The sequence below is a fragment of the Moschus berezovskii genome, chromosome 22, assembly GCF_049115385.1.
Source record: "Moschus berezovskii isolate FMDL1 chromosome 22, NW_MosBer_1.0, whole genome shotgun sequence".
In the NCBI taxonomy this organism is placed as follows: Eukaryota; Metazoa; Chordata; class Mammalia; order Artiodactyla; family Moschidae; genus Moschus; species Moschus berezovskii.
The window spans coordinates 16,024,131-16,050,601 of record NC_142481.1 but is presented as its reverse complement, the minus strand read 5'-3'; the positions used below and the strand labels follow the sequence as shown (position 1 = coordinate 16,050,601).

Here is a 26,471-nt window from a genome sequence, read left to right as displayed (position 1 = left end):
CACCCGACAGAGAAGCCGTTTTAGGAAGAGGGACACATTCACATCCACTATAACTAAATCACAAACTCAGGAATCATATGCAAAAGATGACACTCTCTACCCTGACCTCTCCCCTCCTGTCTTCAAAGTAAACCATTCCCTGAGAAAGAACACCCTGGGGAAGGAGGGACTGGGTGAAGGACAACATACCTGCGCATTCCATTCCCAACTGCCCCATACACACTTTCTTCAGGTCCCCCAGCTCAAATAGAGGAACTCACTTCTCACTCACGTTGTGTAGGCGCGCGTGCACTAGAGCGCGCCCACTTCGCTCCGCCCCCCCCCCCGCCCCCCGCCTCGTCCCGGCCCCTGAGGCTACCAAGCGGTTTGTAATTCTGCGACGCGTCGCTAAGGAAGGTGGATGGATCCCTTATGTCTGCGCCCTTCAATCTCGACCGTTTAGGGTGACGCTTGACGCTGTCTCTGTGGTGGACTCAGACTCAGAGCTGAGAGGAATCGATCGAGACGTGCAGGCTCCTCCTGCAAGTCCAGGGAGAGGTCCGCTTGGCAAAATCTGGGGTAGAGGAGGTGGTGGTACAAACTCCCAGGGCAGTTAACTCCAGAGCGCCGAGGCTTCTTCTGGTCAGGACTACATTTCCCAGTGGCCCCCGCGAGCACTGGGCCCGTTGCCCCTTTGTGTCCTCCGGAGGCCGAGTCGCCTTTTTCCAGGCTCGCGAAGGCCGGGTTCCATCAGATTCAGGCCAGGAGGTGGGCCCGAGGAGAGGTTACGCGAGCCTTCCGTGCTGGGACCTGGTCTTCCGGCAGTTCGGTTCTGCAGGTAGGAAGGAAGTGGGTCACCCGGACGTTGGCCCCCTGGCTTTCTGTGTGACTCTTCGTGTGAGACGGTGGTTGTTACCTTACGGTGTGTGAGCCTGTCACCCGCGGTGCCTGTACACATAATATCTATGTGACTATGTGTGTGCGAGTGAGCGATGGTTGGTGCCACAGAGAGTGAGACTGAGTTGAGGCAGAAGGATAGTTTCTGCCTCTCGTTCCTCTGTCCTCGGCCTCTTTGTGACTGGAGTGGGTGAGTGAGACCATCATAGTATTTGCGACTAGGCGCTATGGGTGAGGGTGACGGTGAAACTGCCGGTACCCATGGCTGCTGTGATCTGTGCAAGATGGTGGTTGGCGCTGTAGTTTTTAAGAATCTGTGTGTGTGTGTGTGTGTGTGTGTTTAGGAGCAGGGGGACCGAATGAGACTCTTCTGCCACCAATATCTATTAAAGCTGGCCAGGTGATGCCAGTGTGCCTCCAGGTTTCAGAACCTGCTGACCTAGGAATTCCCTGTCGGTCCTGTGGTTAGGACTAGGTGCTCTCACTGCCCTGGCCAGGGTTCAATCCCTGGTCAGGGAACTAAGATCTCCCAAACCTCACAGCGGTGGGGAGACAGAATCACTTACCTACTGGAGAGGAGAAGGAAAGTGGAGTCAGAAAGACCCTTATTTGATCTTGATGTTGTTATTTATTAGCTGTGTCTTTATGCAAATGATTGCATCACTTGGAGTTTTTAACTGTAAAATCTGGAACATTTCTTGTTAAAATAATGAATTAGGAAGTGATTTGGGCCCAGGTTACATTGTTTGCAAGCAGATTCCTAGGTCTCCATTATGCTTTCTAGTGGAGGGAAGGGTGCAACAGAGGAATGAAAAGCAGAAAAATTCTTGGCTGATGATTGTGGATGCTGCAAGGAAAGCTTAGTTTCTCATGTTCTCTTCCCCATCTCACTCATCTAAGGACACTGCCATTCCCCAGGAGAAGAGTCAAGGGGAGTAAAGAATGGCTGTTGGACTTCTTAAAGCCATGTACCAGGTGAGTTGGTGTTTTCTTTTTCCTGAAATATTTTCCTCCTTTTTCAAAACAGGTGGGCATTAATTTTCCTTCTGCTGAAACTTCTGGGTGACCAATCATGTCACTTCTTAAAACTCTCCAGTGGATTCCCACCTCATTCTGGACAAATGCTGAAGTCTTTGCCTTGACCTGCAAGGCCCTACATAGTCTGGTCCCTGGCTATCCCTGTGACCTCATCTAATTTTTCTCACTCTCTCTGTATTTCACTCCCTCAGTTGCAACCACGCTAAATTCTTTGCAGTGAACTGAGTATACTCTGGGACTCATGGCCTTCCACTTACTGTTCCCTCTGCCTAAAATGCTATTCCCCTAGAAACAGAATAACTTTTTCATTCTAGTCTCCATCTAGATGTTCATTCATTCAACAAACTTTTTACTAAGTACCTTTTAACTAAGAGGACTTAGTCCTTCTTTGCTGCTCTCTCTACACTATTTGTTGATTGTACCCTGTCTTATGGCTTTACATACCATCTATATGCCAACAACTACCAAACTGTATACAGCCCAGAACTCTCTCCAGAAATCCATACTCATGTATCCAGCTATCCACTCAGCATCTTCATTTGATTGTGGAATGGATACCTCAAATTTAGATTTCTCAAACTGAGTGAAATGAGCCATTGGAAATTTTAGAGCATAGGAATGGCATGATCAGATTCCCATTTAATAGGATCACTCTGGCTGCTACTGAAAAGAAACTGAATGGGACAAGGATAGGAACAGGAAAACAATTAGAAACTTCTTACCTACTTCCCATCTAAGTTCAAGCTAAAAATCTTCCATCAGGAAATTGTCCTACCTTCAAAATATATCCAGAACCTGACCTCTTTTTACTACCACCAGTTTCCATTCTGATGTAAACTGTCATTCCTCACTTGGATTGTTGCTATGCTGTCTTAACTTGTCCCTCTATTTCCACCCTTACTGTCTTTAGTCTGCTCTCAACAGAGCAGCCACAGTGTTCCTGTTACACATCACATTATGTCATTCCTCTTCAGGATAGGGAGAGAAATAATGAAAAGTAGAGACAAGTCTTTCACATAGTTTAGCTGTAAGGAAAGAAGAGAAATAGGTGGTAACTGGAGGTTTTTTAAGGTAACCAAAAAGGTCTTTTAAGGATAGGTATGTGTCTGTGGGCTGATTTAAAGATGCAGCAGAAAGGGAAATTGAAGATGAAGAGGAGAGAGAAGGGAATTGCTGAAAGACTGTGCTTGAATAACTGAGAGGATTTGAGGTCTAGGATACAAATGGAAGGGTTTGCCTTTGCTAGGTAAGTGGGCTGTTCATTTACAGTAATAGGATCAAGTTAGAGTATATGGGTCAGGAACTTCCCTGGCAGTCCAGTGATTAAGACTTTGCCTTCCAATGCAGGGGGTATGGATTCCACCCCTGATTGGGGAGCTAAGATCCCACATGCCTTGCAGCCAAAAAACCAACACGTAAAACAGAAGTAGTAACAAATTCAATAAAGATTAAAAAAAAGAGTATATGGCCCACATGCAAGTAAATGTGTAGATGTTGTGGGAATCTGTGGAAACCCTCTTAAAAATGGCTTTTTTTTTTTTTTTCAGTGAAACAAACCAAGATTTTTAGCTGAGAGTAAGGATGGAGGGATTGAAGATGTGAGGAGAGGGAAGAAAGTATCAAATGGTCATTTGGGAGGGTAGGGGAAATGAATGGACTAGAGAATTGTATCATGAAGGTAGATAGAAATGTATTATTGTGGTTCACTTGAAGTTAGTGATCATGAATTTAAAATGAGACCAATGAAAATGATTTCTCTAAATAAAATTAAGGTGTGCTGGGTACAGAAACCAAGTATGCTCAGTGATAGCTGTGGCCCAGATGAGTACAGTTAAGTGAAAAGGGGCAGAGAAGTTGAGGGTATATGCCTGGGTGTGATTATAACAAATGGTTGTTCTAGGATGTGAGGGTATGTGGGAATGAAGAGCAGTGAAATGTAAGATTAATGATTTGTAGGTTCTTGTGGGGTCAAAGAATGATCCTAATTAGGGTATGCATACTAAGTCACTTCAGTCCTATCCTACTCTTTGCAACCCCATAGACTATCGCCCACCAGGCTCCTCTGTCCATGGGATTCTCCCAGCAAAAATACTGGAGTGGATTACCATGCCTTCCTCCAGGGGATCTTCAAACCCAGGGCTTGAACCCATGTCTCTTGTGTCTCCTGCTTTGGCAGGTGGGTTCTTTACCACTAGTGCCACCGAGAAGCCCATCCTAATTAGGGTACCGGGGGAAAAAATTGCAATATAGGAGGTAAAAGTGAAAGTAGGAGAATTGAGATTATGGGGGGTTTGGTACTAACTGATAATGAAGTGACTGTAGAAGTGTGGTTCAGTTCAGTTCAGTCACTCAGACATGTCTGAATATTTGCTACCCCATGAATCACAGCACGCCAGGCCTCCCTGTCCATCACCAACTCCCAGAGTTCACTCAAACTCATGTCCATTGAGTTGGTGATGCCATCCAGCCATCTCATTCTCTGTCGTCCCCTTCTCCTCCTGCCCCCAATCCCTCTCAGCATCAGAGTCTTTTCCAGTGAGTCAACTGTTCGCATGAGGTGGCCAAAGTATTGGAGTTTCAGCTTTAGCATCAGTCCTTCCAATGAACACCCAGGACTGATCTCCTTTAGAATGGACTGGTTGGATCTCCTTGCAATCCAAGGGCCTCTCAAGAGTCTTCTCCAACACCACAGTTCAAAAGCATCAATTCTTTGGCACTCAGCTTTCTTCACGGTCCAACTCTCACATCCATACATGACCACTGGAAAAACCATAGCCTTGACTAGATGGACCTTTGTTGGCACAGTAATGTCTCTGCTTTTTAATATGCTATCTAGGTTGGTCCTAACTTTCCTTCCAAGGAGTAAGCGTCTTTTAATTTCATGGCTGCAATCAGCATCCACAGTGATTTTGGAGCCCAAAAAAATAAAGTCTGACACTGTTTACACTGTTTCCCATCTATTTCCCATGAAGTGATGGGGAGGACAAGCTTATTGGAGAAGGTGGGGTCAGAGAACCGAGAGGCCAGGTTGTTGGAAGGGTTATTTATATGAATATTGAAGTGACCAAAGATTATGTATAATGGGAGTAGCATTGGAGAAAGTGACAGTGAGACAAGATCCTAAAGTGTTAAAGGAATGACAGAGAATTGGTATCTACCAGAAACTGGTAGATAATTAAAAGAAGCGATCATACACAGCTACAGCCTGATTTCATGAGATGGAAAACTAGGTATATTTTAGGGAAGAGGGTGGGACAGTGGTCTGAAAACAAGTATAAGGAGCTAAGAGGTCACTTACCTCAGCTCCATGTGCTGCAGTACAAGTGATGTGAGAAATAAGTCAGTACATGACAAGGCCTCAGGGGAAGTTGTCTTCTCTGCTGAGAATGATGTGTCTGTAAGGCAAAAAGGTCAAGGGAACTCTTTTCTTCAGATGGGTTTGATTATAATTATGAATGGATTTTGAAACCAAGTATTTGGTTAGAGGTCAAATATTTTCAGAGGTTCTTTGTTAGAGGTCAGATATTTGAGGTTTAGAATTTAAACTCCTTGCATTGACACTGTAATTATTTTCATTGACTGTATAAATGAAGGACTCAGTGAAGAATGTGTATATCATATATAAAAAATTTATGTGTTTATTATACAAATCTATGTAAGCTAAGGAAAACATTTTTGGAAGCATGTATATGACCAAACCAAACAGGAACATTTCTGCAATATATTAGGGATGTTATTGCTAGGTCAAAGAAGGAGAAATTCACAAACTACTTTGTTGAGGTCCTTTAATGGACCGGAACCTGGTGGTCTAGAGTCGACCGATAAGAAACTAAAGGAGAGAGAAAGAGGCTGATATTCCTTGGTTTACGCAGAAAGCCAATAAAGCCCCTGCATGGGGCTTGCTCTGTTCATGAAGGCCTCAGGCGCCCTCTCGATGGGGTGAAAGCACAGAGTGCCTTCTCGCGAGGGTCTTAGAAGCCCGGCTAGGAAAGTGAATCCAGAGAGCCTGTACACTCCAAGAATTAGCCTGAAGACAGAGAGAAAGAGAAAGCAAGACACAGGGACCATAGCTCTGATGGAGCAAAGGTGTTTTAATCAACATGGTGTGGGCATATATACTGTAGTTATTCTCAGCAAAGATAAAGATTAAAATTCCAGACTTACAAAACATAGGTGATCCATATTAAAGAGACAGAGTTGTAAATAATCACTTTTACCATATGGTTCATAAAAAGGAAGAGGGTACTTACCACCGTATAGAAAAACTAATGAAGGAAATGCCTGGCTTCCTCAGCCCCCTGGAGAGGCTTGCCTCTCCTCTTAATTCCTGAATATTCAGGAATTAATAAGGAACAGAGAATTCCTAACAGATCCAAAACAGCACACAGGAAGCCTCCTGTTAGATGCTTCCTGACAATTCCCCCTATTTTATTATATTTGTTAAAAAAAAAAAGGTCCTGACCAAATGAGTTTGATTAGTATTAACCAACCTTATAGAAAGGCAATGGTTAACAACAAATATAATTATCAAGACAATCACCAAAGTTACAGTTCCAGACCTGATGCTGTGGGTAATACTTTGAAACCATCTTCGTGAGTCTAGCCTGGATAATTTGTTCAGTTAAAGTTTTCAAATTAGTGGAAGAGGGCAGATGTTTAGAAAAAGTTTTAAAGATTTCCTTTTGCAGTAATTGTACATTCAGAGAGGCATTATCATGTATATTTTGTAAATGAAATTTGATTTGTTCCCAGTTGTAGGCAGTATGATTGAATTGAACAGGAGTGTTGGAGAAGACTCTTGAGAGTCCCTTATACTGCAAGGAGATCCAACCAGTCCATTCTAGAGGAGATCAATCCTGGATGTTCATTGGAAGGACTGATGCTAAAGCTGAAACTGAAATACTTTGGCCACCTCATGTGACGAGTTGACTCACTGGAAAAGACTCTGATGCTGGGAAAGGTTGGGGGCGGGAGGAGAAGGGGACGATGGAGAATGAGATGGCTGGATGGCATCACCAACTCTGTGGACATGAGTTTGAGTGTACTCCGGGAGTTGGTGATGGACAGGGAAGCCTGGTGTTCATGGGGTCGCGGAGAGTCGGACACGACTGAGCGACTGAACTGAACTGAACACTAGATTGAGTAGCTTAAACAAATAGAGGAGTGAAGACAAGTATATAGTTTGCAATTAATACAAGTTACAAACGTAAAGTGTTATTAAATTGTAAATTTCCTATGGCTATAACAAAAGGAAGTGGGACATGGGCCTGTATAAAATATGACTGATTATAGAAATAGTTACTATGAACACTTGTCCCTGTAAAATGTCTGGTCCAAGTTCCAAGTTTTTCGGTGGTTGCACCAAGTTTCCAAATGTCCTATTGCTCAGGCCCACTCTGGCAGTATCGAGGACTATCCTAGGATGAGGTGGGGCTAGTCCACAGTCAAGCCACCCAAGAAGTCCCTTGTCATGGTAATGTTTCATTAGTAAACTTTTCAGTTCAGTTCAGTTCAGTCTCTCAGTCATGTCCTACTCTTTGTGACCCCATGAATCACAGCACCCCAGGCCTCCCTGTCCATCACCAACCCCCGAAGTTCACTAAAACTCATATCCATCGAGTTGGTGATGCCATCCAGCCATCTCATTCTCTGTCGTCCCCTTCTCCTGCCCCCAATCCCTCTCAGCATCACAGTCTTTTCCAGTGAGTCAACTCTTCGCATGAGTTGGCAAAATTATTGGAGTTTCAGCTTTAGCATCAGTCCTTCCAGAAAACACCCAGGACTGATCTCCTTTAGAATGGACTGGTTGGATCCCCTTGCAGTCCAAGGGCCTCTCAAGAGTCTTCTCCAACACCACAGTTCAAAAGCATCAATTCTTTGGCACTCAGCTTTCTTCACGGTCCAACTCTCACATCCATACATGACCACTGGAAAAACCATAGCCTTGACTAGAGGGACCTTTGTTGGCACAGTAATGTCTCTGCGTTGGTCATAACTTTCCTTCCAAGGAGTAAGCGTCTTTTAATTTCATGGCTGCAATCAGCATCTGCAGTGAATTTGGAGCCCAAAAACATAGTCTGACACTGTTTCCACTGTTTCCCCATCTATTTCCCATGAAATGATGGGACCAGATGCCATGATCTTAGTTTGCTGAATGTTGAGCTTCAAGCCAACTTTTTCACTCTCCTCTTTCACTTTCATCAAGAGGCTTTTTAGTTCCTCTTCACTTTCTGCCATAAGGGTGGTGTCATCTGCATATCTGAGGTTATTGATATTTCTCCCAGCAATCTTGATTCCAGCTTGTGCTTCTTCTAGCCCAGCGTTCCTCATGATGTACTCTGCATATAAGTTAAATAAACAGGGTGACAATATACAACCTTGACGTATTCCTTTTCCTATTTGGAACCAGTCTGTTGTTCCATGTCCAGTTCTGTTGCTTCCTGACCTGCATACAGGTTTCTCAAGAGGCAGGTCAGGTGGTCTGGTATTCCCATCTCTTTCAGAATTTTCCACAGTTTATTGTGATCCACACAGTCAAAGGCTTTGGCATAGTCAATGAAGCAGAAATAGATGTTTTTCTGGAACTCTCTTGTTTTCCCCATGATCCAGTGGATATTGGCAATTTGATCTCTGGTGCCTCTGCCTTTTCTAAAACCTGCCTGAACATCTGGGAGTTCACAGTTCACATATTGCTAAAGCCTGGCTTGGAAATTTTGAGCATGACTTTACTAGCTAGTGAGATGAGTGCAATTGTGTGGTAGTTTGAGCATTCTTTGGCATTGCCTTCCTTTCGGATTGGAATGAAAACTGACCTTTTCCAGTCCTGTGGCCACTGCTGAGTTTTCCAAATTTGCTGGCATATTGAGTGCAGCACTTTCACAGCATCATCTTTCAGGATTTGAAATAGCTCAACTGGAATTCCATTACCTCCACTAGCTTTGTTCGTAGTGATGCTTTGTAAAGCCCACTTGACTTCACATTCCAAGATGTCTGGCTCTAGGTGAGTGATCACACCATTGTGATTATCTGGGTCGTGAAGATCTTTTTGTACAGTTCTTCTGTGTATTCTTGCCACCTCTCCTTAATATCTTCTGCTTCTGTTACGTCCATACCATTTCTGTCCTTTATCGAGCCCATCTTTGCATGAAATGTTCCCTTGGTATCTCTAATTTTCTTGAAGAGATCTCTTGTTTTTCCTATTCTGTTGTTTTCCTCTATTTCTTTGCATTGATCACTGAGGAAGGCTTTCTTATCTCTCCTTGCTATTCTTTGGAACTCTGCATTCAGATGCTTATATCTTTCCTTTTCTCCTTTGTTTTTCGCTTCTCTTCTTTTCACAGCTATTTGTAAGGCCTCCTCAGACAGCCATTTTGCTTTTTTGCATTTCTTTTCCATGGGGATGGTCTCCCTGTCTCCTGTACAATATCACGAACCTCCGAACCTCCGTCCATGGTTCGTCAGGCACTCTATCAGATCTAGTCCCTTAATCTATTTCTCACTTCCACTGTATAATCATAAGGGATTTGATTTAGGTCATATCTGAATGGGCTAGTGGTTTTCCCTACTTTCTTCAATTTAAGTCTGAATTTGGCAATAAGGAGTTCATGATCTTAGCCACAGTCAGATCCTGGTCTTGTTTTTGCTAGCTGTATAGAGCTTCTCCATCTTTGGCTGCAAAGAATATAATCAGTCTGATTTTGGTGTTGACCATCTGGTGATGTCCATGTGTAGAGTTTTCTCTTGTGTTGTTGAAAGAGGGTGTTTGCTATGACCAGTGCGTTCTCTTGGCAAAACTCTATTAGCCTTTGTCCTGCTTCATTCCGTGCTCCAAGGCCAAATTTGCCTGTTACTCCAGGCGTTTCTTGACTTCCTACTTTTGCATTCCAGTCCCCTATAATGAAAAGGACATCTTTTTTGGGTGTTAGTTCTAAAAGGTCTTGTAGGTCTTCATAGAACCGTTCAACTTCGGCTTCTTCAGCGTTACTAGTTGGGGTATATCCTTGGATTACTGTAATATTGACCTTTTACATAATGCTTTTTGTTCTTTCCCTAAAGTTTCAGTAGTGTAAACATGGTTCACAGTAAATAACCCAAGCAATGTCCTAAGGCCTTCTTTTGGAGTCAGGACGAAAACCCAAGTTTGTCGGCTGACGTTTATGCGTAGTTTCCCTGGGCCCCTTCACAAGGGAAGGACTTCATATCCTAAAGAAATGTTAATTAGCTTTCCCTCTTCCACAGGGTGTGAGGGCCCTTTACTGTTCTAGGGAGAAGGCATATGTATAGAGTCATTAGTTGAAAGGATTGGTCCTCTCTCTGTCGATTCGACCTCCTGTAATAGAGGGGGGTTGGGTATGTAAGCCCAGTAAGTATGATTAGTCAGAGGTGACGCGTGGCAGCTGGGCATTGCCAGGAAAATGTAATCAGGACTCCGAGGCATTCCCTGTTGAAAGACCAAATTTTCAGCTTGATTAGTAAGGGTTTTTATTTGTCCCCAAGTGGGGAGATTATAAGGGTGATGCCACCAAAGGCGGTGCTTCCTGGATATCTTTAGAGCTGCCATGTCCCATATTGGAATTTCTTCTTTCTGGGGTTCTTGTTGTTTCATCTCCATTTTGAATGCTGGGGGGCCCCCTTGGGTCGAATCTTCTGAAGAGGTTAAAAAATTTAAAACAAATAAAGCTGCAATGGCAAGCCACTCCAGTACTCTTGCCTAGAAAATCCCATGGATGGAGGAGCCTGGTAGGCTGCAGTCCGTGGGGTCGCTAAGGGTCGGATACGACTGAGCGACTTCACTTTCACTTTTCACTTTCACACATTGGAGAAGGAAATGGCAACCCATTCCAGTGTTCTTGCCTGGAGAATCCCAGGGACAGGGGAGCCTGGTGGGCTTCCGTCTATGGGGTCGCTCAGAGTCGGACACGACTGAAGCGACTTAGCAACAGCAACAGCAACAACAATAGTTATAGGTTTAGAAAATATCTTATGTTGGAATATAGTAAAAGTCTGCTTTAGGTCAGGAAGACAATAGTGTTCCTGTGTATTCCCCCTTTTTTAATTTTTTTATTTGCAGCTTTAGTGTGTGATGTGTTCGTTTGACTATGCGTTGTGCCTGTGGATTATAAGGAATACCTGTAGTATGTTTAATAGAAAAAGATTGTAAAAATTGTTTAAAGTGTCTAAAAATATAGGCAGGTCCATTGTCTGTTTTTATAGAACTAGGAGTTCCCATTACAGCAAAACAAGCTGATAAGTGAGTTATAACGTGTTGTGTAGCCTCACCGTGAAGAGGTGTGGCCCAAGTAAAAGCATTAGGTTGCAAACCGCAAGGATTAATACCTTGTGTGATGGGTTGATGTAGGGGTCTAGGAGTAGAACAGTTACTAATAATTTCTTTAGCCTGGCGGTATGGGATTTCCTAAAGCTGGTGTACGGAGCCAGCATTGTTATGCAACAGAGCATCCGGAGTAGCAAAAGAAACCAGCTTATCAGTTTGTTCATTACCACAAGTCATCAGGCCCAGAAGACAATCTTGAATATGTGTAATATAAATAGGAGAATTGTGGTTTTTAACAACAGATTGTAGTTCGAAAAAGAGTTGTTGAATAATAGGTTGATTGGAGTTTATGGTGGAAGTTTTTATATTTTTTAACACAAAAACAGAATATATAGAGTCAGAGACTATATTAATTGGGTAAGGATGTAGGCAAATAACTTGAATAAGAGCATATAATTCATTTTGTTGAGCAGAATGAAATTTAGTATAAAAGGCTTTATATTTCTTAAGAGACCAGAAGGAAGCTTTGGTGTTTTTATATAAAAAACCTCAGCCTGTGGTATAGGCTGTGAGCTGATAATGTGAGAAACAATAAATTTAGTATTTTTGAAGAAATTCCACGGCTTACCAGAAGGATGATGAAATGAAATTTCTCTAAAATAATTTCAGAAGAGCTATTTGGAAATCGGTAGAAGTTTGTAAAGCATTCTCAAATTGAGATTTATTGATAGGTATTACAATTTTATGAGGATAGGAGCCAATTAAAGTTTTAGTCCTATTTTTCCATTGATAATGATTAGAGCAATTAAATCAAGGTAGGGTAAGTGACTTTATTCCCCCAGAACGGGTATAGATCTATTCTACTGGGTGTTCCTTTTGGGCAAGAAGTCCTGTGGGAGAATGAGGAAAGGAGAGTATAAAGAATTCTAGAGGTAAATCTAGTTTGATGTGAGTAAGAAATTGTTTTTGTAATTTATTTTGCATCAAATAGAGTCCCTCCCATGCCTCTTGAGAAAGTGAATGCTGCTAATCAGGATCTCCTTTTAAAGTATAAAATAGGTTATTCAGTTGATAATTAGCAATGCCTAAAGGAGATCAGTCCTGGGTGTTCATTGGAAGGACTGATGCTAAAGCTGAAACTCCAGTACTTTGGCCACCTCATGCACAGAGTTGACTCACTGGAAAAGACTCTGATGCTGGGAGGGATTGGGGGCAGGAGGAGAAGGGGACGACAGAGAATGAGATGGCTGGATGGCATCACCGACTCGATGGAGGTGAGTCTGAGTGAACTCCAGGAGTTGGTGATGGACAGGGAGACCTGGCATGCTGTGATTCATGGGGTCGCAAAGAATCGGACACGACTGAGTTACTGAACTGAACTGAAAAAAGGCCTAATGCAATTAATATCATCTAATAGCTTTTGAAAATCATTTAAGGTTGATAATTTATCAGTACAGATCTGAGTTAGTTGGGGAGTAATGTGTTGCCTATTAACAACAAACCCCAAGTAATGGTAAAGTGTAGAGGTTTGAATTTTTTTCGGGGCAATGATTAATCCAGACAACTATATCAAACATGTGTTGAGTTTCTAAGATAGATGGAGCCAAAAACAATATATAATAACAAGTTAGGAAATTGTTTTCTCACAGGCTCAAGGGCTTTGGCTATGTAGTATTGACAGATGGTGGGAGAATTTATCATCCCTTGTGGCAGTACAGTCTATTGGTACTGTTTATGAGGTCTAATATAAGGGAGAGAGAAAGTGAAACTCTCTCGGTCTAAATGTATATTAAGGAAGCAATCTTGTAATAGTGGTAGGTGGTGGGATTTCTGGTTGTAATGCACCCATAGGTTTCATAGATGGATTAACTTTTTTAAGGTCTGTTGCTGCTGCTGCTGCTGCTAAGTCACTTCAGTCGTGTCCGACTCTGTGCGACCCCATAGATGGTAGCCCACCAGGCTCCGCCGTCTCTAGGATTCTCCAGGCAAGAACACTGGAGTGGGCTGCCATTTCCTTCTCCAATGCATGAAAGTGAAAAGTGAAAGTGAAGTCGCTCAGTCGTATCCGACTCTTCGCGACCCCATGGACTACAGCCTACCAGGCTCCTCCACCCATGGGATTTTCCAGGCAAGAGTACTGGAGTGGGTTAGGAGACACCATTTGTTAGATTCCTTTATATAACAAAAATATGACCGTTCCAAGAAGAACAAGATTCTTCAATATGTTTTAGTTCTAGTTGTGTATCTATAAGTTTCTTAGCTGCTTATAATTTCTCTTTTATTTGTCATAAACCTTTTTTTTAATATTTTTGTAATCATCATTTTATTTGCCATATCTTCTATCTTTTTATTAATAGCATACCTTTGTTTATCAACTATGAAGTGTCTTGTATATTAGCATTTTATATATTGGTGAATATATTTATCATATTATAATATATACAAATATATATTTATATATAAAAATATACATTATATATTTATTAATAGTTTAAAATCTCTTTAGTTTTTCTGTAAGAAAAACTTTGTAAGAGGAAGTTAATGTTCAGTAATTAATGTTTTAAAATCTTATTTTATTTGGAAATGACCTAGTTATTTAATAAACTTTTATTATTTAGTTTAGTACAACTCTAGAAATTTAAGTTATCCCAATCCTAAGAGATTATTTTAGATTATAATAATAGATTATTCTATTAAAAATATATTATTAAATATATCAATATTATTCTATTATAATATTATATAATTATTAATATTATATTAATATATAATTAACTAATATATATAACTAATATATATTATATTAATATAATATTTAATTAATATATTAATATAATTATTAATATTATATTAATTATAATATAATTAATATTATAATATTAATATTATTCTATTAAAATATAATTATTTTTAATAGAGTTTATCTAAACATTTTTATCTCATTTATATATTTATGTATATATAGTTACCTTTTTGTTGACAAACTTAGTTTACCTTAAACCTAGGCATAATAAAAGTATTATATAATGTTGATGATTTAAGACATGTCTTAATTAGATTAGCAAACAATTATATTTAAATTATGTATATTTAAATAAACATTATATTTAATATTGAATATTTTACAGTTCGCGTGAATATGAATTTAAATAGAGCTCATTAACTTCATATTATCTAAAAACAAAGCTGGTATATCGACGGTAGCACCGCCGGATGTTGAGGGTTTCAGGTAAAAGATGGAATTTGCCCCTGGTTTTTGTTGAAGAGGACTTGGGAGTTCCCCTGCTTGGAGTTACCTGGAATAGGTTTTCCTTATTTAGACTTACAATCTTTGGCCCAATGCATTCCTTTACAGCAGCGAGGGCAGATTTTTGGAGGATTTTTATTTATATATATATATATGTGTGTGTGTTTTCCTTTTTTTTTTAATTAGCTTTTTTAGGGCATTCTCTTTTTAAATGGTTCTTATTTTCACATGCAAAGCGTCTTTCATTTCCCTTTCTAAAGGCAGCAACCATTGTTTCAGCCAGCATTTGCATCTTTTGAGTTTCTAATCCTAGATTTCGACAAGCCTTTAAATAATTAATAATAGTCCCTGTCTCACGAATTGTAGCTATAGCTTTTTGATATTTCTGATTTGCATTTTCATAAGTAATTTCTCTAGTTCCCTTTTGGCTTCTTCTCCAATTATATTACGGGAAATAGCAGTTTCTAATCTAGCTAAAAAATCAGCATACGTTTCATTAAGTCCCTGAACTTTAAATAAGTGATAAAGTAAAGTAGAAAAGTGATGGGGCTTTCCAGCCACATTACCCATGTCTTAGTACTTACCGGCCTCAATAGGCCCTGGGGTCACTCCAGCCGAATCTGCCTACGTGTACCAAGCTCCTGTTCTGGGTGTCACTTGTTGAGGTCCTTTAATGGACTGGAACCTGGTAGTCCAGAGTTGACCGATAAGAAAGTGAAGGAGAGAGAAAGAGGCTGATCTTCCTTGGTTTACACAGAAAGCCAATAAAGCCCCTGCACGGGGCTTGCTCTGTTCACGAAGGCCTCAGGTGCCCTCTCGATGGGGTGAAAGCACAGAGCGCCTTCTTGTGAGGGTCTTAGAAGCCCCGCCAGGAAAGTGAACCCAGAGAGCCTCTATGCTCCACGAATTACCTTGAAGAGAGAGAGAGAAAGCAAGACACAGGGACCAAAGCTCTGATGGAGCAAAGGTGTTTTAATCAACATGGTGTGGGCATATATACTGTAGTTATTCTCAGCAAAGATAAAGATTAAAATTCCAGACTTACAAAACATAGGTGATCCATATTAAAGAGAGAGAGTTGTAAATAATCACTTTTTACCATATGGTTCATAAAAAGGAAGAGAGTACTTATCACCGTATAGAAAAACTAATGAAGGAAATGCCTGGATTCCTCAGCCCCCTGGAGAGGCTTGCCTCTCCTCTAGGAATTAATAAGGAACAGAGAGTTCCTGACAGATCCAAAACAGCACACAGGAAGCCTCCTGTTAGATGCTTCCTGACACTGCTTAATATAATGAAGAAAAAAAGTTACTGAGTGTTGAAAAACACTTTAAGACTACTTAATTTTCTTGCTCAGTCACTAACTTGTGTCCAACTCTTTGTGACCCCATGGGCTGTGGCACACCAGGTTTCTCTGCCCTTCACTATCTCCCAGAGTTTGTTCAAACTTTATTTTGTAGAGAGAGTTTTTTAAACTATGACAAAATTGAATAAAATGCCCAATAAAATAATCTTGGTTTGACAGATTCACCTCTTCTAATTTTGTAAAAAAAAAAAAAACAACAACAAAATAATTTACATGTGTGTATGTATCCCCACACACAAACACATTATGTATATTAGCTTTCATTAGATGGTCACATTATGGAAACCTGGAATCCAGCTGAATCATAGCATAATTCCAAGTTTTTAAGAACTTTGCTTAGCCCCTATAGGCCAAAATACTATTATGTATTTCTTTACACAAAATTTTAAGTAGTCTGGATTAAAGTATTTGCATTTTAATGGAACTGATGATTTGTTTTGCTTGGTATAATACAATTTTGGGAGATACAGTAAGCACTTTATAGTCTCATTTTACATCCTCTTATAGCTTCTTGACTTTTGCAAAACATTCATTCATTCATTCAGTTTATTCAGCAAATATTTGAATAAGCCTCATGTGTGCCAGATACTGTTCTGTAACTGGAATATAGAAGTGACCAAAACAAAAACATACTCTGCCCTCATGGACAGAGTGGAGGTAGGGAAGCAGACAGTCAATAACAGAATAATTAAGTACCAAGGAGAAAAATAACCAGGGTTAGGAGAATAGGGAACTGTGATAAGAACATTGCTGTTTTTATACAGAATGATCTGAGAAGTACAAAAGCCCTGGGGGGAACATTCTGCACATCTGAAGGTGTATCTGGGAGCCCCGTGTGCCTGGGGCAGAATGAATAAGGCGAGTATGGGAAGAGATAAGGTTATTTCATTTCATTTCAGGAGTTGGTGACCTTCAGAGATGTGGCTGTAGACTTCTCCCAAGAGGAGTGGGATTGCCTAAATCCTTCTCAAAGGCATCTGTACAGTAATGTGATGCTGGAGAACTACAGGATCTTGGTATCACTGGGTAAGAATGTCTTCTTGTAAAACTGAGCTTCTATTCATAAGGGTATCATTGTGATTTTGGGGGTTAGCATCTGTAGTGCTTGGCTGAATGTCTGCTGCCTGTGCCAAAGTAACAGGTTAATATTTGTGAGTTGGCAGTGAATGGGTCTGTTATTAATCTGTGTTGGAAGTTCTAGCTTCCCTGTCCGTTATATGCATGTCCTCATCACATTTTTCTCTGGCTTCCTGTAAGCTCCCTCTTCCCCAATGATCAAATAATTGGATGTGAGTTCTCAGATATCTACAGCATGACCAAATTTGGTTTCTTTCCATGTACGCAGGACTTTGCTTTTCTAAACCAAGTGTGATATTATTGTTGGAACAAGGGAAGGAGCCCTGGATGGCGAAGAGAGAGATGACAAAAGTCTTGTGCTCAGGTGAGTGAAGAGGAAATAGGCAGGCAAAAGCCTTTGCAGGGTACAGCCCAACTTGACTCAAGGTAGCACCTCTTCACTCTGTTGTTGGCATATTCCTCTCAAATGTTCTAGGTCTTAGTAGAAACTTGAGTCATTTGAGGTTGTTCTTCGAAAGCTGATACTCTGAACTGTCTCTTCTTGCCCACTTTACCCCCTCTTCTCTGAGTCCCCTTCCTTTTCTAGTTTCATAAACATCTTCCAGCCTTTCTGTTCTAATTTTGGCTGAGCTGGGTCTTTGTTGCAGCACACATGCTTTCTCTAGTTTCGGCTCAAGAGCTTCTCTTGTTGCAGTGCAAAGGCTTCTCATTGCGGTGTGCAGGTTTCTCTTGTTTCAGAGCATGGGCCGTAGAGCTTGGGGGCCCAGTAGTTGCGGTGCATGGGCTTAGTTGCTCCACAGCCTATGGGATCTTTGCATCCACTGAATTGGAATGGAGATTCTTAACCACTGGACCACAAGGGAAGTCCCCTCTTCTAGCCTTTACCAAGCTCAGGTACACAAGCCTCCCTCAGGCCTATGTCTGGCCCTCCATCTTCTGTCTGCATGAAATTTCAAAATAAAGCTTTCAACATCCAAAGGGAAAAAAAAAAAGAATCTTTTCCTAATCTGATGACTTTTTGAGCTCTATGCACAGCTGTAACTAAAGTAACAAGTTCAAACCCTGACACCTACATGAAGTGAAAATTTTTTCTCATCTGTAAACTAGGATAATATTTTTAAAGTGCTTTCAACAGTTTCTATCTCATATGAGCTCAAAAGCTGTTAGCTACTAGTATTATAATAGTAGTAAATTATCTCTGAATGCCTCATTTTTCTCTTAATGGTCAGTTCATTCATTCTTTTAGTCAAGATTATTGAATTAGTACTTTAGAGTACTTGAAAGATGCTAAGGTGTTGTACAAAAATGTAAAAAATCAAATAATTTATAGGCTTGTAGGAGAAATACAATATAGCTGTAAACAGCATATTTAAAAAGAAAGCTGACATAAAACTCAGAGGTGAAAGAGGAATCTGGTTAATTAAGAAGATAGTCTTTAACAAAAACACAGGTTAGAAGCTAGAAAACATTTAAGAGAGAAGAGGTTAAGAGTTTAGCTTTGTGGTATAGGAATGAATTTCATACAGACATAGGATGCATTCAGGTAAAATGAAAGACTAAAGTTCAGAAGAAAATTAGGGTCTCTGTAAACATCTCTATCAACACTACTCCCCATCTCATTCCACCCCAATCTCGACTACCTCTCCCCAAACTTTTATGTTCTTGTTCAGATTTTTAAGAAAAAATTTTGATGTGGAACTGTAGTGTCAAAGAAGACATGGCTAAATTGTATTAATTATTATTAAATAAACTACATACACATAAATATATATTAGCCTAAATATGTAGTTTAAGTAATAATATAACAAAAAATGTACCTACTTCTTAACTTAAGAAATAGAAGATTATCAGTGCCATTTTAGGCCTTTGAGGGTCCCTTCTTAGTGATGTATCGCTCCCTACTTTTGGCCCATCCCTACCCCTCACTAGGGTAACCATCATCCTACAACTCTGCTTATCATTTCTTGACTTTTCTTTGTAGTTTTGCCATATATATCCCTAAGCAAAATATTTATATTTGCATACTTTCAGTTTCTTATGAAAATGGAAATACATTGTGCTGCTAATTCTGACTTTTTCAACTCAAAATTATATTCCTCAGATTCATCTATATTGATTTTAGTCACTGTTTTTCATTGAATTTTTTTCCTGGTGAAATGATATATTCCACTGTGAAAATCATAATTTATCCACTGAAGGGCATTTGAATTGTTTCAGTCTTCTGTTATTATAAGTGTTACTGCTATGAACCTTATTATGTGTGACTGATGGTGCACATATGCTGGAGTTCATGTAGAGAATATAGCCAGGAATTTACTGCATAATGCTATTTTACTTTCCAAATTACTTGTACTAACTTAAATTTCTAATAGCTGTGTGTGAGAGTATTCATTGCTCCAGACTGAGAATTAACATATTTAAAATTTTTTGCAAATTTGACATGTGTGAAATATTTACTTATACTTGTCATATGAATTTCTTTGATTAGTAAAAAATATTTGGGATCTTTTTGTATTTATAAAAGGCTATTTTGATTTCCTCTTCTGTTAAGTGCCTGCTCAGTTCTTTGTTCAGTTTTAGAGATATATATATTTTTTTATGAGGTGTTGTTGATGTACATATATTTCAGGTAAACAACATAGTGATTCAGTATTTTTATAGATTATACTTCATTTAAAGTTATCATAAAATATTGGCTATCCTCCCTGTGCTATACAATATATCCTTGTTGCTTTTATTTATTTATTTATTTGGCCACAGTTTGCAACTGGTGGGATCTTAGTTCCCCAATCAGGGTTCAAACCTGGGCCTATGGCAGTGAAAGCACTAAGTCTTACACTCCCAGTATGTCATATCTTTATCCATTCATCTGTTAATGAACAGTTAGGCTGTTGTAAACAATGCTGCTATGAACACTGAGGTGCTTGTATCTTTTTGAATTAATGTTTTCATTTTCTTTGGATATATACCCAGGAATGGAATTGCTAGATCATACGGTAGTTTTCTGGTCATATTTCGTTTTCTGAGGAACCTCTGTACTGTTTTCCACAGTGGCTGTACCAATTTACATCCCTACCAACAGTGTCGAGGGTTCCATTTTTTTCACATTCTCACCATCACTTGTTATTTCTGGTCTTTTTAATGATGACCATTCTGACAGGTATGAGATGATATCTCATTGTAGTTTTGATTTGTGTAGCCTATGATTTTTGATATTTTAAGAAACCTTTCTGTATTCTGAAGTCATATGGGTATTCTTAAACTGTCCTCTAAAGATTCTTCTTTACATTTAGTGCCATAGTCCAACAATTGATTTTTGAGATTGAAGTAATTTCTACTCGTTATGGAAAACCAAGTGTCCTAGACATTTACTGAAGACGTCGTGAGCTTATTGTCCTGAATGTTACCTCTTAATATAGCGGGTTATATTGGGTTGGCCAAAATCTTTGTTTGGATTTTTAGTAAGATGCCACAGAAAACGCAAATGAACTTTTTGGCCAACCTAACTGAACTGAACTGAATAGTATATTTATGAATCTGATTTTGACCTCTGTTCCATTACATTGATTCTGTTTCCTTTTGCCAGTACCACACTATCTTTTTAAAAAATTTATTTATTTTTAGTTGGAGGATAATTGCTTTATAGTATTGTGTTGGTTTCTGCCATATATCAGTGTGAATCAGCCATAAGTATACGTATGTCCCCTCTCTCTTGAAAGTACCACACTATCTTAAAAAAATATTTTAATGTAAAAACTGAATATTTGTTAGAATAAGTCCCTATACCTTCTTTATGTTCTTCAGAATTTGCACTTTGGACATCTAACTGAAGTTTAGGTGAGCTTGTCAGTTTCCACCAGAAAACAAAAAGCTATTGGCTTTTAGTTTACATTTTATTTATTCTACATACTGATTTTGGATTATTTTTTCTATTTGTAAACATAGTTTATCTTTCTGTTTACTTAGATTTTAAATTCTTTCAATGTGTTTCTCTATAAAGGCCACACACATCTTCTATTAGATTAATTTCTAGACATTTAAATTTTGTTCCTGTGTTAAACATTCTCTGTGTTTTCAGTTTGTTGCTCATACACAGAAATAAAACTAACTTTTATACCTTGACCTTCTATCTAGCAACATTGGAAAACTCACATTACTATTAGTAATTTTTAGATTTCCTTTACTTTTTCTGTGGGTGGGTATGTCTGTGAATAATGGCAGTTTCTTCACTATAAATTCTTAATCCTTAATTTCTTTTTTCTATTATCCTTAGATCACCAATACAGTATGAATCAAAGTAGTGATGGCAGGTATTTTTATCAATTTATGGTCTCAATTGAAGTGCTTTGTATATGCTAAGTCACTTCAGTCATGTCCAACTCTTTACGACCTTATGAACTGTAAGCCCATAAGGCTCCTCTGTCCATGGGGATTCTCCAGGCAAGAATACTTGAGTAGGTTGCCACGCCATCCTCCAGGGGATATCACCGATCCAGGGATTGAACCCATGTCTCCTGGATTGGCAGGCAGTTTCTTTACCACTGCGCCACCTAGGAAGTGCTATAATATTTTGTTATTAATAATTCTGATGTTTAAAGATTTCTGGTAGATACCCTTTCATTACCATTTGTTAAGGGTTTTGATTGTAGAAAGCTTTTGAATTTCAATAAATGTTTTTCTATATCTGTAGGTGATTAGATGATGTTTTCTTTTTTATGTAGTGAATTATATTTTTAATGTTGAACCAATCTTGAATTCCTGAGACCTATCTTTATCTTTTCCATTCATAGCTAGTTGCTATCTGCCAATATTTTCTTTAGGTTTTTTTCGTCTGTGTTTGTCAGTGAGGTTGGCCTTCAATTTTCCTTTCGTGTACTCCTCGTCAGATCTTAGAATCAAAGTTGTCCTATTCTCATAAAATCTTTTTCTTCCTTAGAAGATTTTGGGTAAAATAGAAAATGTTTGTTTTTGGATGTCTGGTAGAACTTTGTTCATCTTGACCTGGGATTTTTTTATGTATGAAAAGAATTTAATAATTCAATTTCTGTTATAAGAATCTATTTTTTATTTCTCCTATAGTTGTGGAATTATGGTATTTTTCTAAAGATTTATACTTCTCATGTAAGTTTTCAAATTTATTTAAGTTATTATTTTCTCTTATCTAAAGTTGGTAGTATATGTAATCATTGGAGAAGGCAATGGCACCCCACTCCAGTACTCTTGCCTGGAAAATGCCATGGACGGAGGAGCCTGGTAGGCTGCAGTCCATGGGGTCGCTGAGTCAGACACGACTGAGCAACTTCACTTTCACTGTTTACTTTCATGCCTTGGAGAAGGAAATGGCAACCCATTCCAGTGCCGTCTATGGGGTTGCACAGAGTTGGACACGACCGAAGCGACTTAGCAGCAGCAGCAGCAGCAGTATATGTAATCATGACCTATTTTTCCTTCTAAAAAGAAAGAAACAAATCTTTCAACTTATTGATGTTTTCAGACATTTTTTACCTCACTGATTATCTCTAATTTATCTTTAAATTATTGTTAAGTAGTTTTCCTCTATTTTATTCCTCCTACATTTTTATGCTATTTTCTCTCTTTTAAAATATTTATAAAAATTTTGTTTATTTTTGGTTGTGCTCGGCCTTTGTTGCTGTGTGCAGCCTTTTTCTAATTGGGGTGAGTGGGGGCTACTCTTCATTTTTGTTGTGGTGGCTTCTCTTGTTGCAGAGCACAGGCTCTAGGCACACAGGCTCAGTAGTCGGAGTATGTGGGCTCAGTGTTCAGGCTTGTGGGCCTTAGACTGCACTGGCTTCAGCAGTTCTGGTGTGTGGGCTCGGTAGTTGCAGCTCACAGGCTCTAGAGCACTAGCTCAGTAGTTGTGGCACACAGGCTTAGTTGCTCCGAGGCATGTGGAATCTTTCCAGACCAGGAATCAAACCCATGTCCTCTGTATTGGCAGGCAGATTCAAATCCACTATACTACCAGGGACATCTTTTTTTTTAGCTTTTAAACTTAGATAATTCAGTGTTTTTGAGGCTTTCTCTTTTCTAAGCATTTAACTATGTTAGGAATATAGTCCACATATTTTGACATGTAGTATTTTTGTTATCATGTATATCTTAGCATTTTCTAATTTCCACAGATTTTTTTTTTCTTGACCATGAATTATTTGGAAGCTTTAAGTTCCAAATTTAAGTTTTTGTTTTAACTACATTGCAGGTGGAGGATACAGTCTGTTTAATATGAATACTTTGAAGTACTTTGAAGCCTATTTTATGTCTAGGGAGTAAATTTTGATAAACTGTGTTCTGGAAAATGTCTGCTACTTGTGTAGTACAGCATTTGATATATGTTCATTGGATTAGGCTCATTAATTGTGCTGGTCAGTTCTTCTGAGGCCACTGATTTTTAAAAAAATCTTGAGCAGTATTATGAGTGTTTTATTATATGTTTTGGGGATTATCTTTCTGGATAATCCCAGAAAGATTATCTTTTGGTGAATTCTTCTATTATTATTATTTTTTAGTGATGATTCTTCCCTTAACTATTTAGCTTGATAGAACTTATAAGGCCTTCTTTTGTTACTATTTCTTTAGTGTAGTTTTCTTCACTCCTTTACTCTCTTACTTTCTATGTGTTTCTTTTGTGAACAGTATATAGCTAAACATTTTTTTGTCCAGTCTCATAATCTAATTTTGTTGAGTTTTAGCAGTTCTTATTAACCTCTTTTCAGATACATAATTGGCAAATATTTTCTCCCATAATCTCTGTGGGTTGACTTTCACTCTGTTGATTGTGTCCTTTTATGCACAGTAAGTCTTTAATTTTCATGAAGTTCAATTTGTCTACTTTTTTCTTTTATTACTTGTGCTTTTGGTATCATAACCAGTAAATCATTGCTAAATATAATGTCATGAAGATTTTTCCCTATGTTTCCTTCTAAGAGTATTTTAGTTTTAAGTTTTAGGTTAAGTCTTTTATCCATTTTGGGTTAATTTTTATGTGTGGTGTAACAACTTCTTTGTTTTGCATGTGGATATTTAATTTTTCTAGCATCATTTTATATATATATATATATCTTTATGTCATATCACAGTGTTTTGTGTAGTGTAGCTTTGTAATATGTTTTGAAATCAGGAAATGTGACACCTCCAACTACCTTCTTCCTTTTCAAGATTCTTTTCAGATTGTTCATTGTTAATGTATAGAAGTGCAACTGATTGCTGTGTGTTGACTTTGTATTCTGACTGTGCTGAGTTTGTTATAACAAGTGTTTGTTTTTCTTTTGTGGAGTGTTAAGAATGTCTATGTGTAAGATCATGTTGTCTACAAACAGAAATAATTTTATTTCCTCTTTTCTAATTTCAGTGCTTTTTATTTGCTTTTCTTGCCTAATTGCTCTGACTGGAGTAATTTCTGACTTCAGTTGAATTGCTCTTTTTTATTAGTCAGTCTAAAGGTTCATCAATTTTGTTGATCTTACTGAAAAACAAACTCTTGGTTTCATTGATTCTTTCTATTGCTTTTTAAATTTGGTTTATCTCTGGTTGAATCTTTATTATTTTTTCTTCTTCTACATTTGGTTTAGTTTACTCTTTTTCTAGTTTGTTAATATTTATTTGATATTTTTCTTCTTTTGTGATGTAAACCTTCACAGCTATAACTATTTCTGATGCATCCCATAAATTTTGGTATGTTGCATTTTTATTTTCATTTGTTGTTAAGATATTTTTAAATTCTTCTGTGATTTCTTCTTTGACCCATTGGTTGTGTAAATGTGTGCTGTTTAATTTCCATGTATTTGTGGATTTTCCAGTTTTTATGTTGCTGTTGATTTATAGTTTCAGTCCATTATGATTTAAAAAGATACTTAGTATGATTTCAATCTTTGAAAATTTATTAAGATTGTTTTATGGGCCAACATATAGTCCATCCTAGATTTATGTATATTTTTTTGGTGAACTTTAGAAAATAATTTTTTTTTTTAAGTCACAAGGTTTTGTTTTGGCCATACTGTTTGGCTCATAGGATCTTAGTTCCCCAACCATTGAACCCAGGCCCATGGCAGTGAAAGGGTTGAGTGCTAACCTCTGGACCACCAGGAAATTTCCTCAAAAAAAGAAAAAAATTCTTGCAATGAGTTTGCCAAACTGTAAAATCTGAGAAGAGAGCATTCTACAAGATTGTGCTTATTTCAGACACCAGCTGCAAGTTGGAGCATCCTTGGGGCCACCCTCATTTCTGACCAGCTGGCTGCACATTTGAGAACGCCTAGAGTCACCCTCAGGTTTGACAGTTAACTAGAATGACTCACAGAATTCAAGCATATTCTTATGATTACACTTTTACTGTAACAGAGACTGCAGATCAGAATTAGCCAAAATGAAAGGCACCAAAGGTGGAAGGCTGGGAGAGTTACAGATGTAAGGTTTCAGTTGTCATAAGGATCCATCAGGCATCTCAGTATTCAAAAGAATATTACCAGCCAGGGAAGCTCTCTTGAGCTTCAGTGTCCAGAGTTTTTTGTGTATTGGGGGCGGGGGGCGGCAGTGGGAGGTTGGTTTTGTTTTGTTTCAGAATGTAGGCATGACTGAGTGAATCATTACCCAATGTGACTCAGTCTCCAACCCTTTCTTCCTTTCCCAAAAGTCAGACTGATATGGTGGCTCAAAGCTCCAACCCTCTGATCATACAGTTGGTCTTTCCAACATGGTTTGCCTCCAGCCTGAGTCATCTCCTTAGCAAAAACTACCTAAGCAGTCATCATGAGTCGCCTTATTTAGTGTTAACTATCAGGTGTAGTCCAAGAGGCTCACCATGAATAACAAAGACCTCTTTCCAGTAGTTCAGATGACTTAGAGGTTACCTCCTGGGAAACAGGGACAAAGGCCTACCACATTCTTTATTGCACAGTTCTTTTAAGAAATCACAGTAGGCTCTGACTGTAATTGAAAGAACATAATAGGTAAATTTGATGAGACTTTGTGGCTTTACCATGTTGGTTCCTCATATATAAAAAGAAAGGTGTGCATCTTCTCCATTTATTCAGTTTTTAGGAGGCAGTCCCTTATTATAATTGTAAAGTTTTTTTCCTTATGCTTTCTTCTATTGCTTTTTGAAATTGATTCTAAAATTGCAAGATAATATTCTTATTTGAAAAAAGAAGTATAAATAGTATAGTACTTTCCCACATAGCTTCTATATTCTATTATGTGCCTTTTATTTATCTATGTGGTATTTTGCGAGTCCCAGTGCATACTTTATATATATAAAGAAAGATAATTCTTACTAATGGTTACTGTTGTTAGCCATTGTTTTATTAATTATTTTCATGACATTTCTTCTTTTTATCTGCTGTGTGTGGTTTCCAAGATTGTAGTTCCCTAACCAGGGATTGAACCCGACCCTCCACAATGAAAGCATGGAGTCCTAACCCCTAGACAGCCAGAGAATTCCCTTTGTGTCATTTGTTAATAATATATTCCAAACTGTGTATGTTATTGTGAAAGTGTATTTTATTCTTTTTCAATATAAATCATTGAACAAGTTGATTTTTATTATAACCTGGTATTAATGTTCTCACCTCTGATTT

At 38.6% G+C, this 26,471-nt stretch overlaps 1 protein-coding gene across 5 annotated transcripts in view; it reads left to right on the top strand.

The window, feature by feature from the left end:
* Positions 1-404: 404 nt before the first annotated feature.
* Positions 405-26,471, top strand: part of ZNF570 (zinc finger protein 570) — a 36,563-nt gene continuing 10,496 nt past the window's right edge. Inside the window, exons 1-5 of one of the 5 annotated variants that reach the window (XM_088830874.1) lie at positions 919-1,066; positions 1,777-1,851; positions 14,317-14,417; positions 16,701-16,827; positions 17,147-17,242. In XM_088830874.1, the coding sequence (XP_088687000.1) occupies positions 16,794-16,827; positions 17,147-17,242 (130 nt within the window). In that variant the 5' untranslated portion in view covers positions 919-1,066; positions 1,777-1,851; positions 14,317-14,417; positions 16,701-16,793. The other 4 variants (XM_055410848.2, XM_055410850.2, XM_055410851.2 and 1 more) reach the window with 4 other exon arrangements.